Here is a 22,261-nt window from a genome sequence, read left to right on the forward strand (position 1 = left end):
ATACTATGCACAAACTATTGTGAGAATCACTGGGATTCAGTAGAATTTCATGGACTTTATACAGAGACATCACACTATAGTCACTTGTTAGTTGTGTAACGGGAGTGAGCTACTCATAAAATGTGACAAAAGTCAAATGTATGATATAAGGTTTATAGTATTTTTAGTTTCTTTGTATCATTACTGACCTTGCAGTCACTGATACTGTTGACCACTTGATTATATTCACTGTTGAAGGTGTGTGTCAGGAGGCGCAGGCACTACAAGAGAACAAAGATGACACTGATCTGTTCATAGCAGAGGAGGAGAGGCAGCTGTTGCAGCAAAAAGTAAATCATCACTGTCAATATCCCATAATACTGAATTTGCTCTCACCTTAGTAGCCAGCTCCTTCTCACGATCCACCAGGCTCTCGATGTCAGTGGAGTCGTAGCCGCTGCTCTCGCTGGGCGTGATGGCGCTTTCAACGGTGGTGCTAGAGATCTGCGAGGAGATGGAGGTGGAGGTGGACAGGGTGCCTGAGCTCATGCTGGGGGACAGCGACTCGCTCAGGGACTTGGTGGTGGGAGCTGTTCCCACTGGAGCCGCCTCTCCAAGCTTCTCCCTCAGCAGGAGCAGGTGACGGGTCTTCTCCACCTGGACGAATGACAGCAGACGGGTTAGGTACAAGTTTCCATCGCAAGAAAAAACTTTTTAAAAAGGAAAGTGGGTATTTTTCTCCCAGTGGTTATATTGGACAGGGACACAGTAGGGAGACTAGAGAAAGCTTTGGCAGGTCAAAGTTGTTGTTTTTTTTGTGTTTTGTTTTTTTTTTTTTAAACTTAAGATTGCAGGTGAATATGATTTTTAAGGACCCACCTCATGCAGCTGCTCCATTTTCTCCAGCTCCCATTGGTGCTCCAGAATGAGACTGTCTCCTCTGGGCCTCCAGCCGGCCAAGTTCTCTTCTCCACGCACATAAGCCACTGATGTGTCCAGGACCTTCCTCCTCCTCCGCTGCATCCCTGCTCAGGGCGAAAGCAGTCATTAGGACGAAGCTCTCAGAGGAATCATGATAAACTGGCAGCTCGTCTTAAAAAAAAAACATTTCTTGATGGTGTAGAGTTTAAGTCGGCTCACCTGGGCTTCCAGAGTCAGACATCTTGCACAAGCTCAGCTCGTAGATGCCAGTGACTCGATTGCTGTAATGAAGCAGGGGAGATTCTATTTAAGTAAACTGTATGAATACCTCATGATCCAACTGTCTTTGATTTGGGTGATAGAAATGGCCACAACATGGCAGTCTGAAGTCTTACCAGTCAGGGGTTTTGGAGTATCCACTCCCAAAGAGGTTCCTGAGGGAACGTGGAGGGGAGATCTTTGCGTCGCGGGAGTAGAAGACCATGCAGATGTCTTTGGTAATAATAGCAGGTTGGATGCAGTGGTCCAGCTAAGAAGAGGAGAAACAGTGAGTATGTTAGCAGTGTTGACATATAGAGGGGTGAAATATAGAGCTCAATGCAAAAAGGTACAACACAGAAGAGCAATGACTGACCTCCAGATATGCAGACAGGGTCATGTAGATCTTCTCTCCATATGGAGTGACTCGATTTAGCAGGAGGGAGTTGTGCAGGGAGCTGTCCCACACTGCCTCGAAGCGGTAGAAAGTCCTGAAGGGGAAAACCAAAAAGTAAGTAAACAAGAGTAATTAACTCACATAGTATTATCTTCTATAAAGTCCTAGTCAGTGCTTTACAAACATTTTGTGTGGATACAGCAGCAGTGATTAAACTTCAAGGAGACAAACCAAAAGCAGAAGCTAATTTTGTAAATAACCACATAGAGAGTCAGATGTCATTCTGTAATTGATGACGTGAGTACAACTGTGACCGATTAGGCAGTGAACACTGTGCAGTGATTGAACTGGCCCTCGCACTTATCCCAAGTCATGACAAGATGTGAGGAAACACACTGAAGTGAGAGCTTGACAATAGACACAACGTGTTTAGGAGCCACAATAGTTACCAGGAGTGTCAGGAATGTGCCGAGTGCAGTGAGCTGTGTGTGTGTGTGTGACAGCAGAATGGTGGCAAGCAGAATATAGGGTTTATATGTTCTGCAAAAGGAATACATTAATTTACTGCTATTTTACAGCGTGTTGTTTAATAGATCCGTGTTGGCCTGCTCTCTGTTTGTAAGGCTGTTTCAGGGGTTACACTGTTCCTGTCTTTGGCAGCAGGGGGAACTCTTACCCACCGACTGAGAGCAGAACTGCCTTGTTGGTGGCTCACTGGCCTTGGTTGTCATTGAATTAAGACTCATACAGTGAATAACAGCTGAGAACATTCATTTGGAATCTGGGTGCCACAGAAGAACAACATACCATGACACAAACTAATACAAAAAAGGGGTTGCATTTGCATGTAAGATTGCCTTTACTTATCCATAAATAATTTGGAACGGGATTCGTACTTTCAGACGCTAAATATTGGTGGAAATAAAGGCAGATCTAATGCAACATGCCAACAAAAAACACAAACTGTATAGAACTTATTTCTATGAATCTATATGATTAAAGAGAAGCATAAAGGTCTTTCACAAAAGGAGCCTTATGTTCTCTGGTCACTGGTACCTATCAATATCCTTATCAATAGAAAGCCTGAGCACAATCAAGAGTCCAGCCGCAGCAGGAGGAAAAAGAGAGTGCACAGAAAAAAAGAGAGAAGCACAGAGAGTCAGGCAACAGAGACAATGGAGAAAACTAATGGGAAAATTAACAGTGAAAATGGAAATGATCATGCAATGATTCCACTTTGCCTTTAGCAAATATTAAGACAAGGACACATCCACAGATATTGCCTGATACGGTTTCCAAACTGCAACTTTTTTTAAGAAACAGAAATCAGCTACAACATGTGGCAAGAATTCGATCTCGACAAAATAACTGCATTGACATTTGCTGTATTAAAAAAAAAAAAAAAAAAAAACGTGTTTCAAGGTAGGCTTGGAATAATAATACAGAATACAAGCAGAATGTCAGCAAATGTGCAGAATGTGAACTAACCTTCACTTAATACCAATAAATCGCTGGATTTACACCTTGAAATGTTGTGTCTAGTGAATATAACCTGTTTATTAAAGCAACTACAAGGAACTTCCATTTTGGGTTGATTTTGGCAGCCCCCGTGGACAAAAGATAATCTGGCTAGCGCGTGCATTTGTTTTGGAAGCGAGTGAAAGAAAGATGCAACATATTTTTAATATTTTTCTGTTTTAAACAGCTGTTTGCAGGATGCATAGTGATGAGGAAATGTGTATTGTGGCTATGTAAGGTTAATAACTGTAATAAAGTTGCTAAAGTGCTGCTAAAGTTATCAACATTCCCTAGTAATGTTATGTCTTCATAATAATAAGCCAAGAGGATGATATATCTCGGTAGCAAGGCCAACATAAAATGTTACGTTATAAAACAGTTGTATTACAGTAATGTCCACCGTGACCTATACCTCCATGGACTGTACACAGCCAAATAAAAGAGACATATTACATACCTGTCTAGGAGGAAGAGGGCTAATTCAGGATCGGTTTTGAATCCTTTCAAATCCCGCAATTCTCTGTTGAATGACCGACCAAGGTTGACTTGTGTTTTCACCCGTGCTCTATCACTGTCCCTTTTAGCTTTAGTTTGTTCTTTTCTCTTTGCTGATCCTGCCCCAGTATCAGCCATAACCACAAAAATATAACGTCAAAGATAAGGAAAAATCTCCTCCTGCTTCCTTTTAACTGGCTAACGTACTGGCTCTTCCGTTCTGCGTGGTGCGTGCCGTGCGGCCGATTTCGTGGGAAATCGGACCCGGGGACAGGCATTTAGAATAACTATATAGAAATAGCCAATCTTCTCACTGATGGTCTCGTTTGCTTATGTAGGTCATATGGAGGCATCAGTATTATATTGAGACTCCTTGTAGTTGCTTTAGGTACAGTTGGATTTAAGATAGTCAGAAACTCGTGGGCAAGTGTGTGGGTATTTCAGCTACCTGTTGGCGTTGTGGGATGACTTGATGTTCTTGGCAGAAATGATGTTGAGGGACAGGACAGCATCGGCAGCGCTATCGTTCACTTCAGCTTTGTTCCGTATACGACCTGGTTCGACACAGAGCAGCACAACACATTGACATCTTGTCATAACAACAGCTCAAATGACTTCTTAAGATAGAATATAAATGCATAATATAGGAACTCAGCAGAGTAGTTTAACAGCCACGTTTGTCCATTAACAGCTGTATTGTCATAGTGTCCAGCAGAAAGACTCCAAACACATGCAGCCTCAGGCGAAACAGACAATTCCCCAGACTGGAATTATGATTGAGGAACCTGTGCAAAATATTTTCAGTGCTGCCTCGCAAACTAAGCTTCCTTTGAGACAATAAAAGGTGTTGTATCATATTGTCTGCTGATACTGCTGTGTGAATGAGGAAACAATCATGTAGCAACACCCTCTTCTCTCTGTTTCTGGTCCCTGTTTGCTGTAGAGAGGTAGAACTAGTAATCCCAGAGGGAATACTGCTCACCAACGACCAGCTCGCGAACGTCCTTCCAATGGAGCTCGCTACCCTTCTCATGGATGAGAGTCACCGTGATCCTCCGCTGGATCCCCTGCAGCACAGATGACAGGAGCTTAGGGTCAGAATAGACACAGCTAGAACAAAATTAAGCTTCTAAATGTTTCTTATAAAGAAGAAAAACTATTTACTGGTTTATAAGAAAGAAAATATGATATCCCCTTTGCCTTTATCATGGTAAAATCTGATTTTGTGTGCAATGCAATTAACTTTATAAAATTAGTGATTAGTGTGTATGATTTGTAGGAATTGTGTAGATCTCCTGTACCTGGTGCAGTAGGTAGGTGCCATGGCAGGGTAGCCCTCCGCTGTGATCCACTACAGCTGGTATGTACCTGTGGAGGGATGGAGATCATACTCAGCCTGGACACTTCAATAAGCAGAGCCCTCAGATCCACAGACTCTCTGACCTATACTGAGGCTTACAAAACTCACAACAACAACTTTCATTTTTATGAACCTGTCGTATTAGGTTTTTACTGTGTTTGTGGCCATGGCTTATATCGAGTAGGTACAGACATCTGGGGACACATTTTACAGAGGTGTTATTTCACTAAATATGACCCTTGTTGGAACACAGAGGTGCATCTTTTATGTTTTAATCTATATATTTCTTCATCTTTTTATTCTCTTTTAACTGTTTTCATATTTTCCTTACCTATTATTATTTATTGTAAACCTTTTTGAAGCACATCAATTTCTGTTGCTGAAAAATACTGAAACCGTTTCAAGTTGAAAGTATTGCTTTCTTTTTAGTATTAGAAAGAGTGCCTCGAAATAAATCTGGTTTCTCACAACATGTGTCTTTAAAATAACATGTAAAGAACATTAAGTATTTGATGACTTTTTATTTGCTGCTGTATGTGAATATAAGATCAATGTGTTGACACTCACTCTCCGGTGGGCTCCAGCTCGCTGATCTCAAACCAGACCAGCAGGTCGTACTTGCTGACGCACTGACCCAGGTTGGACTTAGTGATGGTGTTCAACTTGGTGGCTGGAACTGACACACACACACACACACACACACACACACACACACACACAAATACACATATGCTGGATATTAAAACATTTAAATTTCCATAATTTCAGAGGGGATGAATGAAAATATGAGACAGATATTAACTATATAAATTGATTTAAGAAATGGAAGCTGGATATAGGGTGTGAACACACTGCTGACCCTGGATACTGAGCCATTAGCCCACACATATACAGTAATACCCATAGGTACCAAGGTTGTGTGTTGGGTTTTACTGAAATAAGATGGACACAGAAAACAGGCAATACAACACATCAAATTCAAACCCAACAGTTTCACGTACTGAGAAGCTATGAGGAGCTAAATCACAGATTACACCACCACTGACAGCACCCTGCTGTCTGACACATCAGGATTATGTTACTGTTGAAACAGGATAATCTTTGTGGCACACAGCTACATTCATTTGTGTTCAATATGGTTAAAATGAACATTATTCCACATGAAAACTACCATAATTGGACTGCAGCTGAACCTATAAACCTCTGGATTCTGATTTATGCTGTGAATGCTTTGTCAGTGATCTTCTATGATTATGATAAATACTCTTTATTATTTGGCATATGCAGCAGGTTTACCTGAAGGTTTCAGCTCAGGCCAGTTTGTAAGCGGCTGAGAGGGTTGGACTTGCAGCGAGGTGCAGTACACATAACCACTGCAGAGCTTTATCGTGCTACTGCCTGCAGTCACAGAGCACCACATGAGCAAAGCACAGCACTAGTGTAATCACTACACGACAGGTACATCTAATGCCTGGTCTGTTAGCTACTACAGTGTCCACTGTACCAACCATGGTGCCTGGGGACAATTAGCACAGGGTCACTGGGCACTGGGAGGAACGGGAAGTGAGAGAGCTGGTCAGCCTCGTCCTCCAGACTGGCCACAGCAGAGGAGGCCAGGGCGTTGGCATGCTCGGACAGCGTGTCCAGCACTTTGCCGTTCACATAGCCAGTCATCAGGTAGCGGATCAACTCTATCTTACGTGTATGGTCTGGAGTTTCAATGCATGATGTTGTACGAATGGTGAGAAGAGGAGGAGGGAGGACAGAGTTGGGTAAGAGGATTATGGATGGTGAGAGAATGATTCAATAAGAGACAAAAAAAAAAAATCCAAAGGAAGCCAAAAATGAAAGAAAAGTGGAAAGAAATATGAGGCATGCTGATATAGCCGTAATGAACAGAAGAAATATGCTGAAATGAGGGTGACAGGTGCAGAACATATTGCTGTTACAGTGTGTGGTGTGATGACATTAAAGTCCTTACCTGGTTTAGACAGAGGCATGGGAATAGGATAATATTTCCTTGACGGTGTTGGAGGACTGTTAAAATAAATGTACAATAAACTTCAAATACAGAAACCAATTGGAAAATCTATCTGGTGTACCAAATATGAATTATTACAGCATTAGAAAAGCATTCTTTAAAGTAATGCAGCATCTCCACATAAGAATTTCTTTATTAACACCACCAACCTGATCAGGTCCTGGCCATGAAGATGCAGCGGGTGCTGCTGGTAATGGCCGAACACTTCAAACACGATGGGCTTGCTCTTGATGTACTCAATGAAGGACTCCGTGACCTCAACTGAAATCTGCTCCAACAGTGAAAAAAAAGGGGTTGTCAAAATGAATTAACATGAAGTTGTTAAAGTACAGCTTGTGAGAGAGAGAGAGGGAGAGAGAGAGAGAGAGAGAGAGAGAGAGAGAGAGAGAGAGAGTGTGCACTCACGTTCTGGACGTGGTAAAAGCCTAGAGGAGCTCCTTTGCCGCTGTTCTTCAGAGGTTCAGTGGAAAAAGCCTCGTCATGACGATGCAGGAAACTAAGGAAAGAAACACAAATGAGTGTCAGTCAAAATCTTCTCTTATGGTACAAAAGATAGCTGAATGTCATCAACGTTTAGGATTCAGCTAGAACACTCTTGTTATTCTCTATTGGCATTGTGAATGTCTTTTTTTATTTTAAAGATGAAGCTGTATCAATTGTCTAATGAATTTTGATTTGATTAGTAAACTCAAATCAAATTACTTTCAAACCTACAGAGTCAGAAAATGTCATGTACATTTGTTCTGTTGTAGTAATATTATTGCTATATATTAGATTTTCCCTCAGTAAAGCTGTTTTTACATCATGTTAACAGTTTTAATTCTACTATACTGTATATAATTATTGCTACATTTACAATATTAGTTTTAATTCTAATATACTGTATAAAATTATTACTACATTTACAATATTACTTCTCTAGCTAACAGTTAGATATAAGAAACACAATTTTTGAGGATTGTGGACTCACTTGAATTGGCAGAAGATATCTGCGTACTCTGGTGGGATACCGTGTGCCTGGAGCACAGTAACACGGAAGGTAAAGATGCTGCCAACCTCCAGCTGGCCTGCCAGACCGTCACCAAGACTCAGTTTGGTCTCTGCGATGTTACCCAGCTTGAGGTCTGAAGAAAGCCACAGGAGAAGGTTAGGAGGACTTGCTGTAATTTATTGAAAATGACCTGCAACTGCACCTACGATTGCGCTTTGTAATCTGCATATGAATTCTAAGCTCTGCACAATACAATCAGACTGGTTTCTGCACATTATTAAGCTTGTGATTTGTAGAAAAAAATGCTGTTGTTCACTCATCAAATAGCCTTTTGTACACATTCCTTCAAAAAGTAAGAAAAACTGGTCTCATTTCCATAACTATACAAGTCTTCCTTTGCATTCAACAGGACCATCTGCCAAGTGTGTTTCCCATTGGGCTGAGAGGTTGAAATTTACGAGTGGAAAGGTCAGACCACCTCTCCACTCGTAGCAGCCGTACCCATGTCATTGATTCTGTTGAGCTCTTCTGAGGGTGTGATGATCTCTGAACTCTGACCCTGACCCTCCACAATGCGCAGCTCTTCCAGGGACAAGCCGGAGCGGGTCATAACCGTGGAAGGAAAGTCATTCTGATTGTACAAATTGGAGATAGATGCAAGAGCAGAGGGAGGAGCCATTAGCATAAAGCTGGTAGAGAGAAAAGGAATAAACAAACCTCCCCCTGTGTGAACACATTTCTATATTATTGTTAAATATTGGATGAATAAGTATTAAGGCTGAAAACAATATTTGCTACTTCTTATGTAAATTTCTTTTTAGAATAAATAGGAAATGAAACAGTATAAAACTAGAAACAACAAAACACAACTTCCTCTGCTAACCCAAACATTTTACACCCACTCACTCTCACACACACAGAAAAAAGTTTGTCTTCAAGTTTGAAACTACTTTTATTTGACACAGGGCTTACCTTTTTGAAGTACTCATCATCAAAGGAGATCTTGGCGGTTCCTGACTGTCTAACTCCTGACCCGTAGTCTGGGGCCTCCTCGTCAGCTACAAAGAGACAAACCATCCTCTTATCAGGATCTATCACAGACGCAGCTGAATAAAACTGTCAAAGCACATCAAAAGGAATACACAGAGAATCTAAGGGAATTTTTCCTTGGAGGGCTCTTCAAAATGTTTTCACACTGATAACAAAATAGAAGTTAGACATACATACATTAATCTAGTTATTTGGTTTGAGTTATATATAAAATTTGGTATCTAAATATCAAAAAGTCACACTGTGAAGGAATGTTCTTAGAGGGCCCTAATGTGGGTGTCAGGTGAAGTACAGGTCATACACATGTCACATTTGGGGTCACTTGCAAACCTAGAAATGAAACGACCTCTGTGTCTCTAGCACTAGTTCATTTTGCTGTCTCCTGCAGTAGACCCATAACAACAGCTGTGTAGACAGGAAGATCCGTTGCTTAGACACTCACGGACAGTAGATTGCAGTCTCTGTCTCAGACGCGGACGTAACAGACTGTCTCCCCTGACCTCCTAATTCCAACATGACTTAGGTAAGCATTAGAATTCACATATTTAGGCCAGAAAAGCATAACCTTGTAGGGAGAACACATTAGACTCTTTAGGGCTAGTAAGGGATAAATATTGGGGACCAGGAAGAAATCTTGACACTTGGTTTTGACACTGCACTGGGTTTCACCTTGCACTGCTGTTATCATTGTCTCCTCGGCCAAGCTTCATTAAACATTGCTGTTTAAGACATCCTGAATTTCCTGAAACCTTCTTAATCATCAGAGTCGACTAGCTCACAAAGAATTTCCATCACACACACCATATGGCACAAAAACATGGAAGTGAAACGAAGTAAGGGGGAATAAGTATGTTATTTTAACTGCTCCACGCTCCTACACGTAACAACCACATTATTTCTCTGAAAGTTTGACAAATAACTAAGATAGAACAGTCTGCTTTACAAGGATAATATCCCACAAATGAGTGATTAGCAGGATATAACCTGTGCATGAAGATCCTAACAGTCTTGCTCATTAGAGAATTTCATTAATTACTCACCAGCTATAGCCTGAACCCCCACACGCAGGAAACCACGCACCTCGCCCTTCTCTGTTACTATGGCAACACGGTGCACCAGCGGTACAGGGTACAGCAGGTTGCTCAGGTACACGAAAGCTCTGACAGTAAAAAGGAGAAGAGAGAGACGTGAAAACCGGATTCTGGTGCAGTGTGGAACAACTGCTGCAGTCTTTAGATCCGGAAAACATTAAAATTGTAACATTTCCAGGGTTTAGCATATATTAATGACTACAATAACATACAGTAACATATTAGTGGCAATTATGTTAAGGAACGAGCAAAAAACAAAACAAAGAAGAAAAAATTGAACATTAGATCATATATGCTTCAGGGCACTGAAATCAGCAGCAATTTAAACCATCCACTTTATTTTTAAACTGTGTGACAGGGTGACGACAGGTCGCCTGGGATGCAGCAGTAAAGTCTGAAAAAAAAGAGTGGTTTATTGTGCCGTATTATGCCGATGTGAGTCTCTCACTCACACACTCACTGACATTTTGTTTTGTAGGACTTGATTTGTTTTGCTGCCCCCCTGGTGACCTAACTCTTTCTCTGTCGCCTTCCCTCCGTCCTTTTCCTCTCCCTCATTTTGCTGGGAGACTCAAGGCCAAGGCGGAGGGGAGATATCAATCTGTAAAATCTGTGAAGTCATAGTGACGAAGGTAGCTGGGCTACGGCTGTTGCAGAGCCTGGCTGGCTCGCCAGACTACATTGATCTGTCATTTTATTCTGAGACACGCTGTTTATAACTAAGCTATGATGTTTACAGCACTGAGGCTACAGCCTCGGTACAACGTGTGCTGTGATTTCAAATGTTGCTGCGGCATATTATTTCATCCTCACAATGAATTAAAACAAATACAAGTAAGCATGATTACGTGACTGTCAACTACCAGTGAGTTAATTACCTATAATACATTCCAAGAGCAATGTTAAAACAAACAAGGTTATAAAAACAAATGTTCTATGTAATAAATAAAACAAACAAACAAAAAAATCAAACAAGGTTTAAAAAAACAAACATAAAATGACAGACAGCTAATCACACAGCAAATACATGTACTTCACACGCAGATGGGAGTTAATACAGTCAGCTCTGTGATGGCAGCGGGGGATGAGACATCACGCTGGGAGGATGTGGAGAGAAAAGGATGGTGGCTTTTCAATTTTTGGGAACTGAGTCTAAATTAAAAGTAACTTATACAAAGCAGGCCTGTGAGCACAGAAGTATGACTAATCACATTAAATTCAAAACTGGCCCATCTCTGCAAAGCTGCTATGAATACATGATCTGATTCTGAAATTATTCTTTCACCAAGGAGGGCTTTACTTATAATTAATAAGTGATATGCTTACAGTATTTTCTCACATTTTTTTAAGATTCTGATTTGGCAGCTGCCAAAATAAAGCATTCAATTATATCATTTTTTCTATGTACTGCTGCTTTAACATCTCTCTACTGAACACTGCTGTTGGGTGCAACATCAGTCTGTCCATCATCTTTTTAAAACATCTTCATAGACATATACTGAACATGAATTCATCCCGACACCTGTTTTATAATTTAGTTTGTTAATCATCATTAATTTGCATGATGTAGTGTTTTTTCACACTTTATACAGGTGTGTTATCACCTGCACTCATTAATCTTTATGTCTTCCCCGTTGCTTCACTTTGCTCTACATCTGTCTGATTAAAAATAAACTACACTAAACCAAGCCAGCATCCACCCAAACTCCTGTCCCAGCCTGTGTGTGGAGGACGTGCGAATGTCACTGCCAGTCACCAACCTTCCCACCAGGATGAACCAGGGGGAGCGGTCATAGAAGGGGTCCTGGCCGTCGCTGAAGATGTCCGAGCCCTCCTCTGTGCCGGCGTCCGAGCTGGTGTCGTCCACAAACGCCTCATCATCAATCAAGTCAGACATCTCGCTCTGGCGCTCGTCCGCCAGCTCTGTGATCTCGGAGTCAGTTGTGGAGAAGGTAGGGGAGGGCGTGCGGTCAGCCAGGCGCTCATTAACACAACCGTGGAAGATGGGGGAGCTGAGGGGAGTTGGTAGTTTGGGAACAGTGGCAAGAACCAAGGAAAGGTAACAATAGAGTAATAGAAGAGTTAAACAGGCCACTTCATTCACTATGGCTTAGATGTGACATTTAATTTTGGCATTGTTTTCTCACAAATAACATAAAACCATGTACTAACATAAAAAAGACAAACATGTTTTTGTATCATTTGAATCGCAAAGTAATCAACCACCAACAGTAGCTGTTTTTCTACCTAGTGGTAATATGATTTTTAGCTAAACCATATCAATTGAGAAAATAATTTCTTTAAAGCTATTGCAAATGCAACAGAAGTATTAATTTCATAAAGAGCAGGTATTACAAGAAGCTGCAAGGTGTCACAGCAGTTTATAGAAAAATGACTATTTTATACCAAAATGAAATGCCACTTTAAAAGGATTAACGTGTAAATCTTCTAATGTATGCTGGCTGAAAGAGGATAAAATACAAAATGCCACAAATTTCCACTTTATCCAAATCCACTATGTTGTTTACAAGCTTTTGTATGAACTGGAAGGGATATCAACATGAGAATGGCAATAGACACAGCAAAATGATACAATGGATAAATGAAAATGACATAATTCATGATTTAAAAAAAAACACAGTTGAAAATGTGATGTCAAATAAAATGAATAAATACATAAAGGAATATTGATAAATAACACAAATGTAACATCAAATTATAACCAAAAAATAAATAAATAAATAAAATACATTGAAAGATTTATGATGAGCAACAAAATAACACTAGACATAAATGATAAAGCATGATGCCAAAACATGTGATATCACTGGTACACATGACTCAAATGACAGAAGATGAATCTGTGTAACAGAATTTGACCATGGAAATGAAAAATGGAACAGAAGTAAATACATATACCCATTTGAAATAAATGGATCATGAAAGCTGATAGAGTCAAGCCATATCGAATTAGTTAGCCGCAAAAACAAAACCTGCTACTTATAACTCAAACAAGCAACACCAGGCACAACAAACAGTATTCAAACAGTTAACTACATTAATATATGCAGTATTGTATGTATTGTTTCTGTAGTTGTGTTACGTACCTCCCCACAAGTTTAAACCAATGGAAGCGGTCATAGAAGGGGTCATTTCCTGTCAGAGTGCCCTCGCCGTCCTCCTGGTGCGTGGAGGCCATTTCTCCAGCACGGTCATACATCTCTCTCATCTGGTCCAGCCTCTGCCTGCAAATGACGATAGAGTGCACTTAACATTAATGAGAAGCAGAATAAGGAATATACGGCTCACGTAATGGCTGGAGGGAAGAGATGCTGCTAGATGTACAGATGCCAGTCTCATAATTCATTGTATTTTTTTTAAACTATTTGTGATCTTGTACTGAAGGTATGAAAAAAGATCTGACATCAGGCCTACAGAGAAAACGGATACCTGAACAACATTTGAGCAAAAGCAGCCTGTAGTGATTGGTGATTTCTAACACTGAATGTGCATAATAGATGACATGTTGCACTTAGGTATTTCAATTTTAAACACATCTAACTAAACTCAGGACTAGTTTAAGGTATGGTATGGGCATTACTTGAGTTTATCAAGGGACCAATAGTGTGTGGCGCCATTCTTCAGGTCCTGAACCTCTACGGCCACCACGGTGCGGGGGAAAGGCCTGGAGTCGCGCTCTTTCTCTGGCTCTGGCGACAGAAGCTCAGGGGGCAGCGGAGAGTACAGAGTGTCTGTCAGCAAGACAAACTGGAACTGGACCTGAAGAATGGGAGAGGCGGTAAGGGAAGAATAAAAGGAGAGTTTAAAAAACATCAAGCCAAGTCAAGACAAACAACAACAAAAACAAGCATGAGAATTCATTCTAACTTAATATATACTAACTTCAAGCTTGTAAACTTTATTCAAGATTTTATGTCAATCAAAAGATATGCAGTGAGCAAAGATATGCTCACTGTGTTTTGTAGTATGGGTCTATTTTACTGCAGATATACAAAGGTTGATATATCAAGGTTGAAAGGTCGAACAAATCCATAACACCCTCCATTTTGTGGCTTCTCTTCCCAGCATCCTCTGGGGGGCAAGATACTCAACCAATTAACAACACTGGATATAAATTACAAACGAAACCCAAAGATACATAAAAATCCTCTGAAAATGTCGTTGTGACATACGACCTATCTCCAGTATCAATCATGTAGCGCCTAGAACTGGACAAAAACATAAATCACACTGGTCTCCTGATGGGGAAGGTGGACCACAGCAGACCAGCTTTTGATTCATAACAAATTTTATTTCTCCATTTGACAATGAGTCAACACCTCACTCTCGATGATTTAAAGGATTGCCTTCTGCATTATCTCAAACATACATTATGATTTAAGTGGAGTGGAGAATTCAATAAATCACTAGCATCACGGGCTGAATAGAAATCTTGATCAATCTTAACATGCTGTCACGCCGTCAACTCGCGTCACAGGCGAACATCCGAGAACCTGATGCACAATGGCTATGAGGGCATTTCACCTCTGTAAATGTGGCTGCCAGATGAGTATGGTAACTACACTCAGGATCACAAATTTTGAATCATCCTTTACACACACACACACTTTTCCTTCAACTTTGAAACAATTGAGTTAATGATTTTTTCTTTACTCTCACAGCTGGAAAACCTGACTTTAACCAATGCTAAACTACGATAAAGTTAACTGAAATATAATTTTTACTTACTTTCTTCTTCAGCTCAACACTAATGGCGTTGGCCTCCTTCAGGTAGACGGCGTTTCCCCACAGCTGGTCACGGAGAGAGGTAAACTGATGGTACCTCCACTTCCTGAAGGCCCACTGAGCCAGCTCAAACTCATGCTGAGTCCACGGCACTGCAGGGAGACAGGAGACAGATGTGATGTTGTATACACACACACACACACACACACACACACACACACACACACACACACACATTGTATGCACAAAAAACCAAAAAGGACCATACCAGTAGTTTTACTTGTTTGAGCCCAACCATAAAAGTACTTTACTTTACTGCCTGCAATTTCAGATAATCCATTATGTGGAATATGTTGGCACATTTACTTTAAGTCAATATTTATTGCAAGCAGTCACTGTGCTGAAAACCTGTCTGTTGTGCTGTGTTCAGGGACCTCCAACATCAGAATTTACAGAGCCAAACCCAGAAGACAAACAGGTAGCAAATGTGGACATTGTACAAAGCTACAGACCGTCATCCAAATGCAGTTTAGCCCCATCACCAATATTCAAAACATAGGATTAGAACCTGCTATTGCTCTCAACTTGATTAACAATTATATTCCAGTGAAGAGTTTTATTTTGACTAAACATCGTATTACCTAGGTGGATGAGTATATAATGTTTGTAATCAGTGTAAATCAGGATTAGATTATCAATCAAGCCAGGCAGACAAAAAGCTTATTTGTCCTTCTTCAGTCAAAATGTGTGACTCGAGGAGACGTTCACTGTGGTGGAATAACAATCTCATCTAAGATTCTGTGGGTTCACTTTCGTACTGGACTGAAAAGAATGGAAACCAGCGGCTGCTTGGAAATGAGGTAAAATACATTTATATTGAAATACTGCTTGCTTTGGAACATTGCTGACAGTAATTTATAGGCAATTTGTCGCTGATGGGCTAAAACATAAAAAAACAAAACCAAAGTATGGTCCTTTAGACTTCAAGTACATGTTTATTATTAGTAGAATGTTTTACTTCAAAGGAATTAGAGAACATATTATTTATGGACTATTTTGACGTTATACCTTGAATGAGTAATTAGTATGGCAATATTAAACTTTAAATAATCCGAATGAAATTGATATGTTCTTTTGATTATGAAACAAAAAATACTATACGCACATCCCAGTAGTTTGGGCTCTGGACAGAAAATGTGGGAGAAAACATACAGTGCATTTTTATTCATTTTTTGGGGGGCTTAAATACATTAAGTAGAGAAATATCTGCAGGACTGAAGATTTACAGTACACACCTTCCTCTTCCTCCTCCTCCTCCAACTCTTCTTCATCCGGTGTCTCGGCTACCAGTGAAATAGTCTCCACCTGTTTCTGAAGTTCCTGTAATTTGCTCTCGTACACCTGGACGCCAACACACAGGGAAGAGGAAAGAGAACATAGACAACTGTTTGTCAGACACAACAACAGGAAATTCCATTACACCACCAGAGTTTTATTTCTACATTAAAGAATAAGTACTGAAGCCTTTGGTTACTGGTCCAAATGATGCATGGTTACATGCAGCTGAATGTGTAAACAATGCCAGGTAACATGGAAGTGGGTTTACAATTACACATTACACATAAAATGTGTAATGAGATGTACATATTAATTTTTGACTGTTTTTCCTCATACTGTACATTTCCATACATGTATCAAACAACAACATATTAGAGTGTTTTTATATATTGTATGTACTGTATGTAAAACATTAGCAGTAAAGGCTATGGGTTACTTGAAACTCTGTGAAATATTTTATCCTCACAATCAATAATCACGTCTACTGTCCATAATAAAACATAACACAAAACTAAAAAGCAGATACTGATGAGTACTGATGAAAAAAAAAAAAAAAAAAGTACAAGGAACTTTCTATATACTATAATTAATTGGGTAGCTAAATTTTTAAGCCAATGCAATTCATTAAAAACTTTCACCATTTGAAATAATTTTTTTCCCTAAAAATATTGTGTACAATGTTCTGGAAATGAAACTTCATGAAAAAATTAAACATCGTTTTATATTCTGTGAGAAATGGCTGCAGTGGAAGAAGAGAGGTGCTGGTAGAAGCTGAGTCAACTGTAATCCAATGAGGGGCGCCATCATCATCAGAGAAGGACATGCTGTGGTCCCGATGACCTCATCCTGTTTGTTCTGTGTCTTCTGGGAAGACAATGCAACCTTTTCATTTTTGTCATTATGAATTTTCTCCATTCTAACGACCTTTGGAAATTCAATAAGCAAGTTTTACTGAAAGTACAATGTGTACCATAATGTACCATGTGAATATTGTATATGAAGCAGTTTCAAAACATTAATATTTAAATTCTCAAAGTTCTCAAGTTTAAAGACAGCAAGGGCTAAATTTAAAGCCTAAAGCCATGTTAATAGAATGAGGTAAATGGCAACAAATCCAACTTTTATCCCCATCCCATGTTGCAAGTATATGTGGCACACTGTCATAATGTAGTATTAAATGATTATAGTAATATTACATGGCTAAGAATAAGGCTTTTTGCAACTTTTAAGCATAAAATTATGTAAATAGGTACTATTTTCAAATGTTATGTTTTAGAAACAATAACTAAAACTGTATTAATTGTAAGAACTTACAGTACCTTTAACCTGACCTGAGGTGTTGTACAGTGTCTCAAATGAACACTCCTGTGTAGTGCATACATGTAGAGATCTGATTCTGTCCCTAAACTGGTTAATTGGCAGTGAAAAACAAATACCACCCATATATAACAAATAACTGCACTTGGAGCATGTCATTTTATTTCAGTCATACTTTGAAAATAAACCTCCAGAAACTCAGGGATTCAGTATATCCTCTTTTAAACCTGTGAACACAATTGTTCACATATTTACTGTATGTTGGCACAATGTGCTTGATTAAAAGGAGCAACACAACTTGGTACACAGCCACAATGAGGCACTGGATATTGCAGATTCAAAAAGCAGACGTACAACACTCCACAGACACTTTGAATTGAGACCTAACACTGACATATATGTATATTTCAAAAGAACAGTACACTGTACATCGTCCATTTGATGTTGTATACTTTCCAGCTTACCTGGTCGCCATCAGCACCAGTGCATATGTTAAATAACATTCTTTAATGGAGTATTTATTAGGGATGAAGAAATGTAAGCTATTGCATGCAAAGATAGGCAAAGACATGAGGCGTAGGGCATAGAGACTAGACATGCATATGTCATTATATCATTTGGTTTTTGTTACAGCATAGTAAGGCATAATATATACTGTCAAAACTAATAGTATATATATATAACACAGAAAATCATTTCATCATTCTGAACCCAAGTTTAACATTTTGATAGTCCTCAAAAGGTCTCTCCCACTGCCTGCTGAGTGTCACTGTTTCTCTAAAATGATTTGAAGGCTATCTGGTACTGAAATGTAATAATTGATGGGTTATTTTAAAACTACAAATGCAGCAAAGAAAAGACAGACTGACAGGCAAACTTGCTACTAATTCAAATAAGCATCAGCTAAAGCAAAGAGGCAAAAAACTGACATGGATGACTGACTTCATAGACCATCACTCCGATAGATCTATCCAGGTTGTATGAATATGTGGCATTTGATGCAGCTAAAACAAGGCAGTCCTCAAAATCTCATTTGACATGGATAGTTCTCCCGAATAACATCATGTAAACACTTCAAGTCCTTGTCCTCCCGCCAACATTTTTTAAGGCGAGTCTTTGGGAACCATGACAACACTCTGTAGGACAGCCAATCGAAACACGGTTAACTCTGTGATTACTCAGTGAACCAAAAACCCAAAATGTAATTTTAAAACCACATGAAACGGAACTCAGAGCTCAGTTCATGATGTGTGGTTTACACAGGAAGAGAAGGGAAATTATATTGAACATTCTGGACTGGTTACAGTGAAACTTTCAGATAGATAAAATTTTGTGTAACTTATCTTAGAGTTAGGTCTATCTCCTAGCATTTCAGCATAGTGATTCTTACATTTGATAGGGTCTTTAGTAAACTCCAAGATTCAGAGAGAACATAGCATTATTAATGAAAACTTGGAGAGAAATATACCAATGTATAAAATATGAGTAGTTTGTAAGGGATGTTTAAAAAATATTTTTAAGTATAGAGTAACTTAATAGTTAACATTAAATGTGTGTCTTCACTAACTAATTATACAGCTTATCCGTTACTTGCACAAGTGCAAAATAATGAGCAATCAAATGGCTTACTAAGAATTGTAATTAATCAGTATGTTATTACTAAAAGGGTTAATTTGGTTAGGTAAGTTATGAAGTTTCCTTTGCAAATGTTAACTTAACCCTAGTGCATGAGCACTGAATTAAAAAGGGAAAGAAAATACTGAATTTTAAATGCACAGCAGGATTAATATAGTTAGTGCATAAAAAGGCACTTTTTTGAATACCACTTTCTTTGACCACTATTTCAGTCTATTTAAAAGGCAGTCACACAACTGACTAGTGCATCAAATTATTCCATAATCAATTTTAAAATGTCCAACATATTGGTCTTAGATTCCAGATCTAGGCCAATGATGATTTATAACAGAAAAAATGATTTATGACAAAATGTAAGATTGCAAAGAGAGTTGATTCTTCCATCCTAACATTCAGTTACATGGTACATAGAAAGAAAGAAATATAGAATGTTTTTCAGTTCCTAATTTGGGCTACATCAACAACAAAAGTCATAATGAAAATTAGACACTTCAATGTTTTATACTGTAGTGGCTAAAAACATTCATGATAAAACAATACTAAAATGGCAAAGATGTAAACTCAGAAATTCAACCATGAAGATAATTTTGGCAAATCAAAGCATGACAGATGAATTGTCACACGTGCTGAAAAATGAACAGAATAGGCATGGCATGTCTCTTCTGGGGGAAAAAAAAAACAAACAAACAAACAAAAAAACAGTCCCTTTATCATCTGTTGGCTTCAATTGCTTATGACAGCTCACCCAATGCTAGTGATGACACACAATGCAGCACAAACTGATAAAACGGCGAAAAGAATGATGATGATGATGATAAAATGTCTTTTTATAATACATACAATACGTTTGGGTCAACCAATAACACACTGATCAAGTGCAAAAGTCAGGGTCAGTTTTAGCTGTTTGACTCACATGATTCTGAGCTGTTGTGATCTGTAATGTCTTTGCCTACTGAAAGTATATCAAACTAGTTCCTCATTCCACAAGTCCCACTCAGACTGTCGTCTCTCTGCTGGCTTTTAGATTAGGAGCAGACATTTGCCTGCGCATTCGCGGAGGTGCTTGAAAATTGATTGGATGGTTAGCATGGTCAGTGTGATGGTACTGCTGGTAGCCATTGAATCTGCCATCTGTATACATCATGCTATTATAGTGGCAAGGCTGCTGTTGATGGTGTGGCTGGAGATATGCTGGCTGGTTCTGATGGTGGCGGGGCTGGTAGAAAACCTGCGTATGCCTCCTGTTGCTTTCGGACTGCTGCAGTGACTCCATGGAGCCAGAGGGCCGCTGGCGGTGATTAAAAGAGTTGCTGCGGCCTCGTTCATGGGGCTGCTGATGTTGGTTGCTCCTATAGTTATGTCTCTGACCCTGGGTTAAACTTTGCTCCAAGTCTTTGCTCCTGAGCTGGACTGATGGGCTTGGCAATGGAGGAGTGACTTGGATAACTGAAGCAGCCATCTGTTCTCTAGATTGTACTCCTTCTTCAGCCTGGCTCTCTCCCTCTTCTTCCTCTACAGCTTCTTTAGGCACCTTTAGCTCAATGACCTGCTCATCAGTAATTATGATATGAGTACCGGGGCTCCACGAGTTGCGGTGCTTAGGGTTACTTTTGAAGGGAAAGCGTAGCTTGCGGTCCTCTGGGGGTATAAAGCGATGTGGTCCGGCATGCCGGCGGAGCTGCTTGGAGATCTCTTGTTGCTGAAGGTTCTTGAGGCGTAACTGCTCTTGACGCATCCAGCGCATGTGGCCCCCTCGCTTTAGGGTTGAGTCATCTCCTGTACTTTGGCCTGTTTGTGAATCTACATCCTCTACATCAGGCTTTGTAGGAACAGGAGGTTTTCCTTCTTGAGGGATAGGAGTTATGGCAGCACTAGTAGAAGTGCCTATGCTGGGAGGCTTTTCTTGGCCCTCTGGGGTGATAAGTGGAAGGACCTTTTCCATTTTGACCATCTTGTTCCTGAGAGCACGTATCTCCTCATCCTTCATATTATTCTGTTTCTTCACCTCGTGCAAGATGTCCTCAAGTTTATCAATGTGCACCTTAAGGTCATCCATAACAGCCCCTCCTGCTCGAGACCCATTAGTAATGACATCCTCAATGCGCTCATCACCAACCCCTACAGTGTCCCAAACATCCCGAGCCACGGCCCTCCACGAGTCCCGCTCGTTGGGGTCCTTCTTACTGTAGCTAGCACAAAGCTCCTTCATCTTTACAATGGCCAGTGCCTCAATTTCCTGCCGTGTGTGGCGGAAGTCATTGAGCGCTACTTCATAACAAATTTCCTTGACTGCCTGGATCTTCAGGTCAGAGATGGTCACCCACTTGGAATCCTTGGTGATGCGGCGCCGCTGAGGGATCTGGTACATTTTAACTGGCTCTCTTCTCTTCCCACTGCTGGGTAATCCACACTTTTTCACTATGGTTTGTAGCTTGCTGGGGGGCAGCTTTTCCCTCAAGGAAGTGATCAGTCTCCAGCTCTCTTCACAAGACCTCTTATCTGAGTCATCTCCACTATCAGAGTCTCCATCCTTGAGAAAACAACACAGGAAACAAACCAAATGGCCCCCCCCCCCCCAAAAAGGAGAAATTAAAATGGGAAATCAAAGAGAGGATGAAAGGATGGCTTTTTTAAAAAAGAATGAATAAAAAAGATATGAATATGCAACATGGGAACTTCAACCATGAGTAAAGTCAAAGTTAAATCAGAATATAATCCTTCATTTTAGACAGAATTTGGCAATTCAGAATTTTGAGATTTAGGATATTTACCAATGATGACTATTACACTGCAATAATGTTATCTAAATATTTGCATACATCATTACTGTATAAGATGTATGGCAACATGCAGTTCCGAGAATTATGCACAGTCCCAGAATTATGGTCAAAATAAAGATAGAAAAACAAATGAAAATCCGACAAACAGTGGCTTCATTGACTTTCTTGTCAGTTTGTCGTTCTCATATTTTCTCAAGTGAAATGATGATATGGGTATTAATAAATTTGTATTCATTAAAACATTCACTTGTTGTAAAAACAAGACTTTTCACATTTTAGAAATGGGGATATCAGCTTTGACAATATTGTTCCCAATGTTGCGTATCAATATTAAAAGTAAAGGT

At 39.8% G+C, this 22,261-nt stretch overlaps 1 protein-coding gene across 18 annotated transcripts in view; it reads right to left on the minus strand.

Moving 5' to 3' along the window:
- kif1b (kinesin family member 1B) overlaps positions 1 to 22,261 on the minus strand; it is a 60,597-nt gene that overhangs the window by 4,950 nt on the left and 33,386 nt on the right. For 5 of the 18 annotated variants that reach the window (XM_044212099.1, XM_044212101.1, XM_044212103.1 and 2 more), the window contains 24 exons: positions 16,143 to 16,248; positions 16,013 to 16,030; positions 14,851 to 14,999; positions 13,703 to 13,881; positions 13,209 to 13,346; positions 11,862 to 12,113; positions 10,051 to 10,169; positions 8,933 to 9,018; positions 8,462 to 8,591; positions 7,940 to 8,093; positions 7,375 to 7,465; positions 7,119 to 7,237; positions 6,910 to 6,965; positions 5,496 to 5,604; positions 4,870 to 4,936; positions 4,551 to 4,635; positions 4,017 to 4,122; positions 2,612 to 2,638; positions 1,535 to 1,649; positions 1,296 to 1,429; positions 1,120 to 1,181; positions 859 to 1,004; positions 376 to 636; positions 189 to 260 (listed from right to left, as the gene is read on the minus strand). In XM_044212099.1, the coding sequence (XP_044068034.1) occupies positions 189 to 260; positions 376 to 636; positions 859 to 1,004; positions 1,120 to 1,181; positions 1,296 to 1,429; positions 1,535 to 1,649; positions 2,612 to 2,638; positions 4,017 to 4,122; positions 4,551 to 4,635; positions 4,870 to 4,936; positions 5,496 to 5,604; positions 6,910 to 6,965; positions 7,119 to 7,237; positions 7,375 to 7,465; positions 7,940 to 8,093; positions 8,462 to 8,591; positions 8,933 to 9,018; positions 10,051 to 10,169; positions 11,862 to 12,113; positions 13,209 to 13,346; positions 13,703 to 13,881; positions 14,851 to 14,999; positions 16,013 to 16,030; positions 16,143 to 16,248 (2,781 nt within the window). Of the gene's footprint in view, positions 1 to 188; positions 261 to 375; positions 637 to 858; positions 1,005 to 1,119; positions 1,182 to 1,295; positions 1,430 to 1,534; positions 1,650 to 2,611; positions 2,639 to 4,016; positions 4,123 to 4,550; positions 4,636 to 4,869; positions 4,937 to 5,495; positions 5,605 to 6,909; positions 6,966 to 7,118; positions 7,238 to 7,374; positions 7,466 to 7,939; positions 8,094 to 8,461; positions 8,592 to 8,932; positions 9,019 to 10,050; positions 10,170 to 11,861; positions 12,114 to 13,208; positions 13,347 to 13,702; positions 13,882 to 14,850; positions 15,000 to 16,012; positions 16,031 to 16,142; positions 16,249 to 17,642; positions 21,668 to 22,261 lie in introns of those variants that run through there. The other 13 variants (XM_044212102.1, XM_044212104.1, XM_044212107.1 and 10 more) reach the window with 7 other exon arrangements.

This window comes from Siniperca chuatsi, linkage group LG10, assembly GCF_020085105.1.
Source record: "Siniperca chuatsi isolate FFG_IHB_CAS linkage group LG10, ASM2008510v1, whole genome shotgun sequence".
In the NCBI taxonomy this organism is placed as follows: domain Eukaryota; kingdom Metazoa; phylum Chordata; class Actinopteri; order Centrarchiformes; family Sinipercidae; genus Siniperca; species Siniperca chuatsi.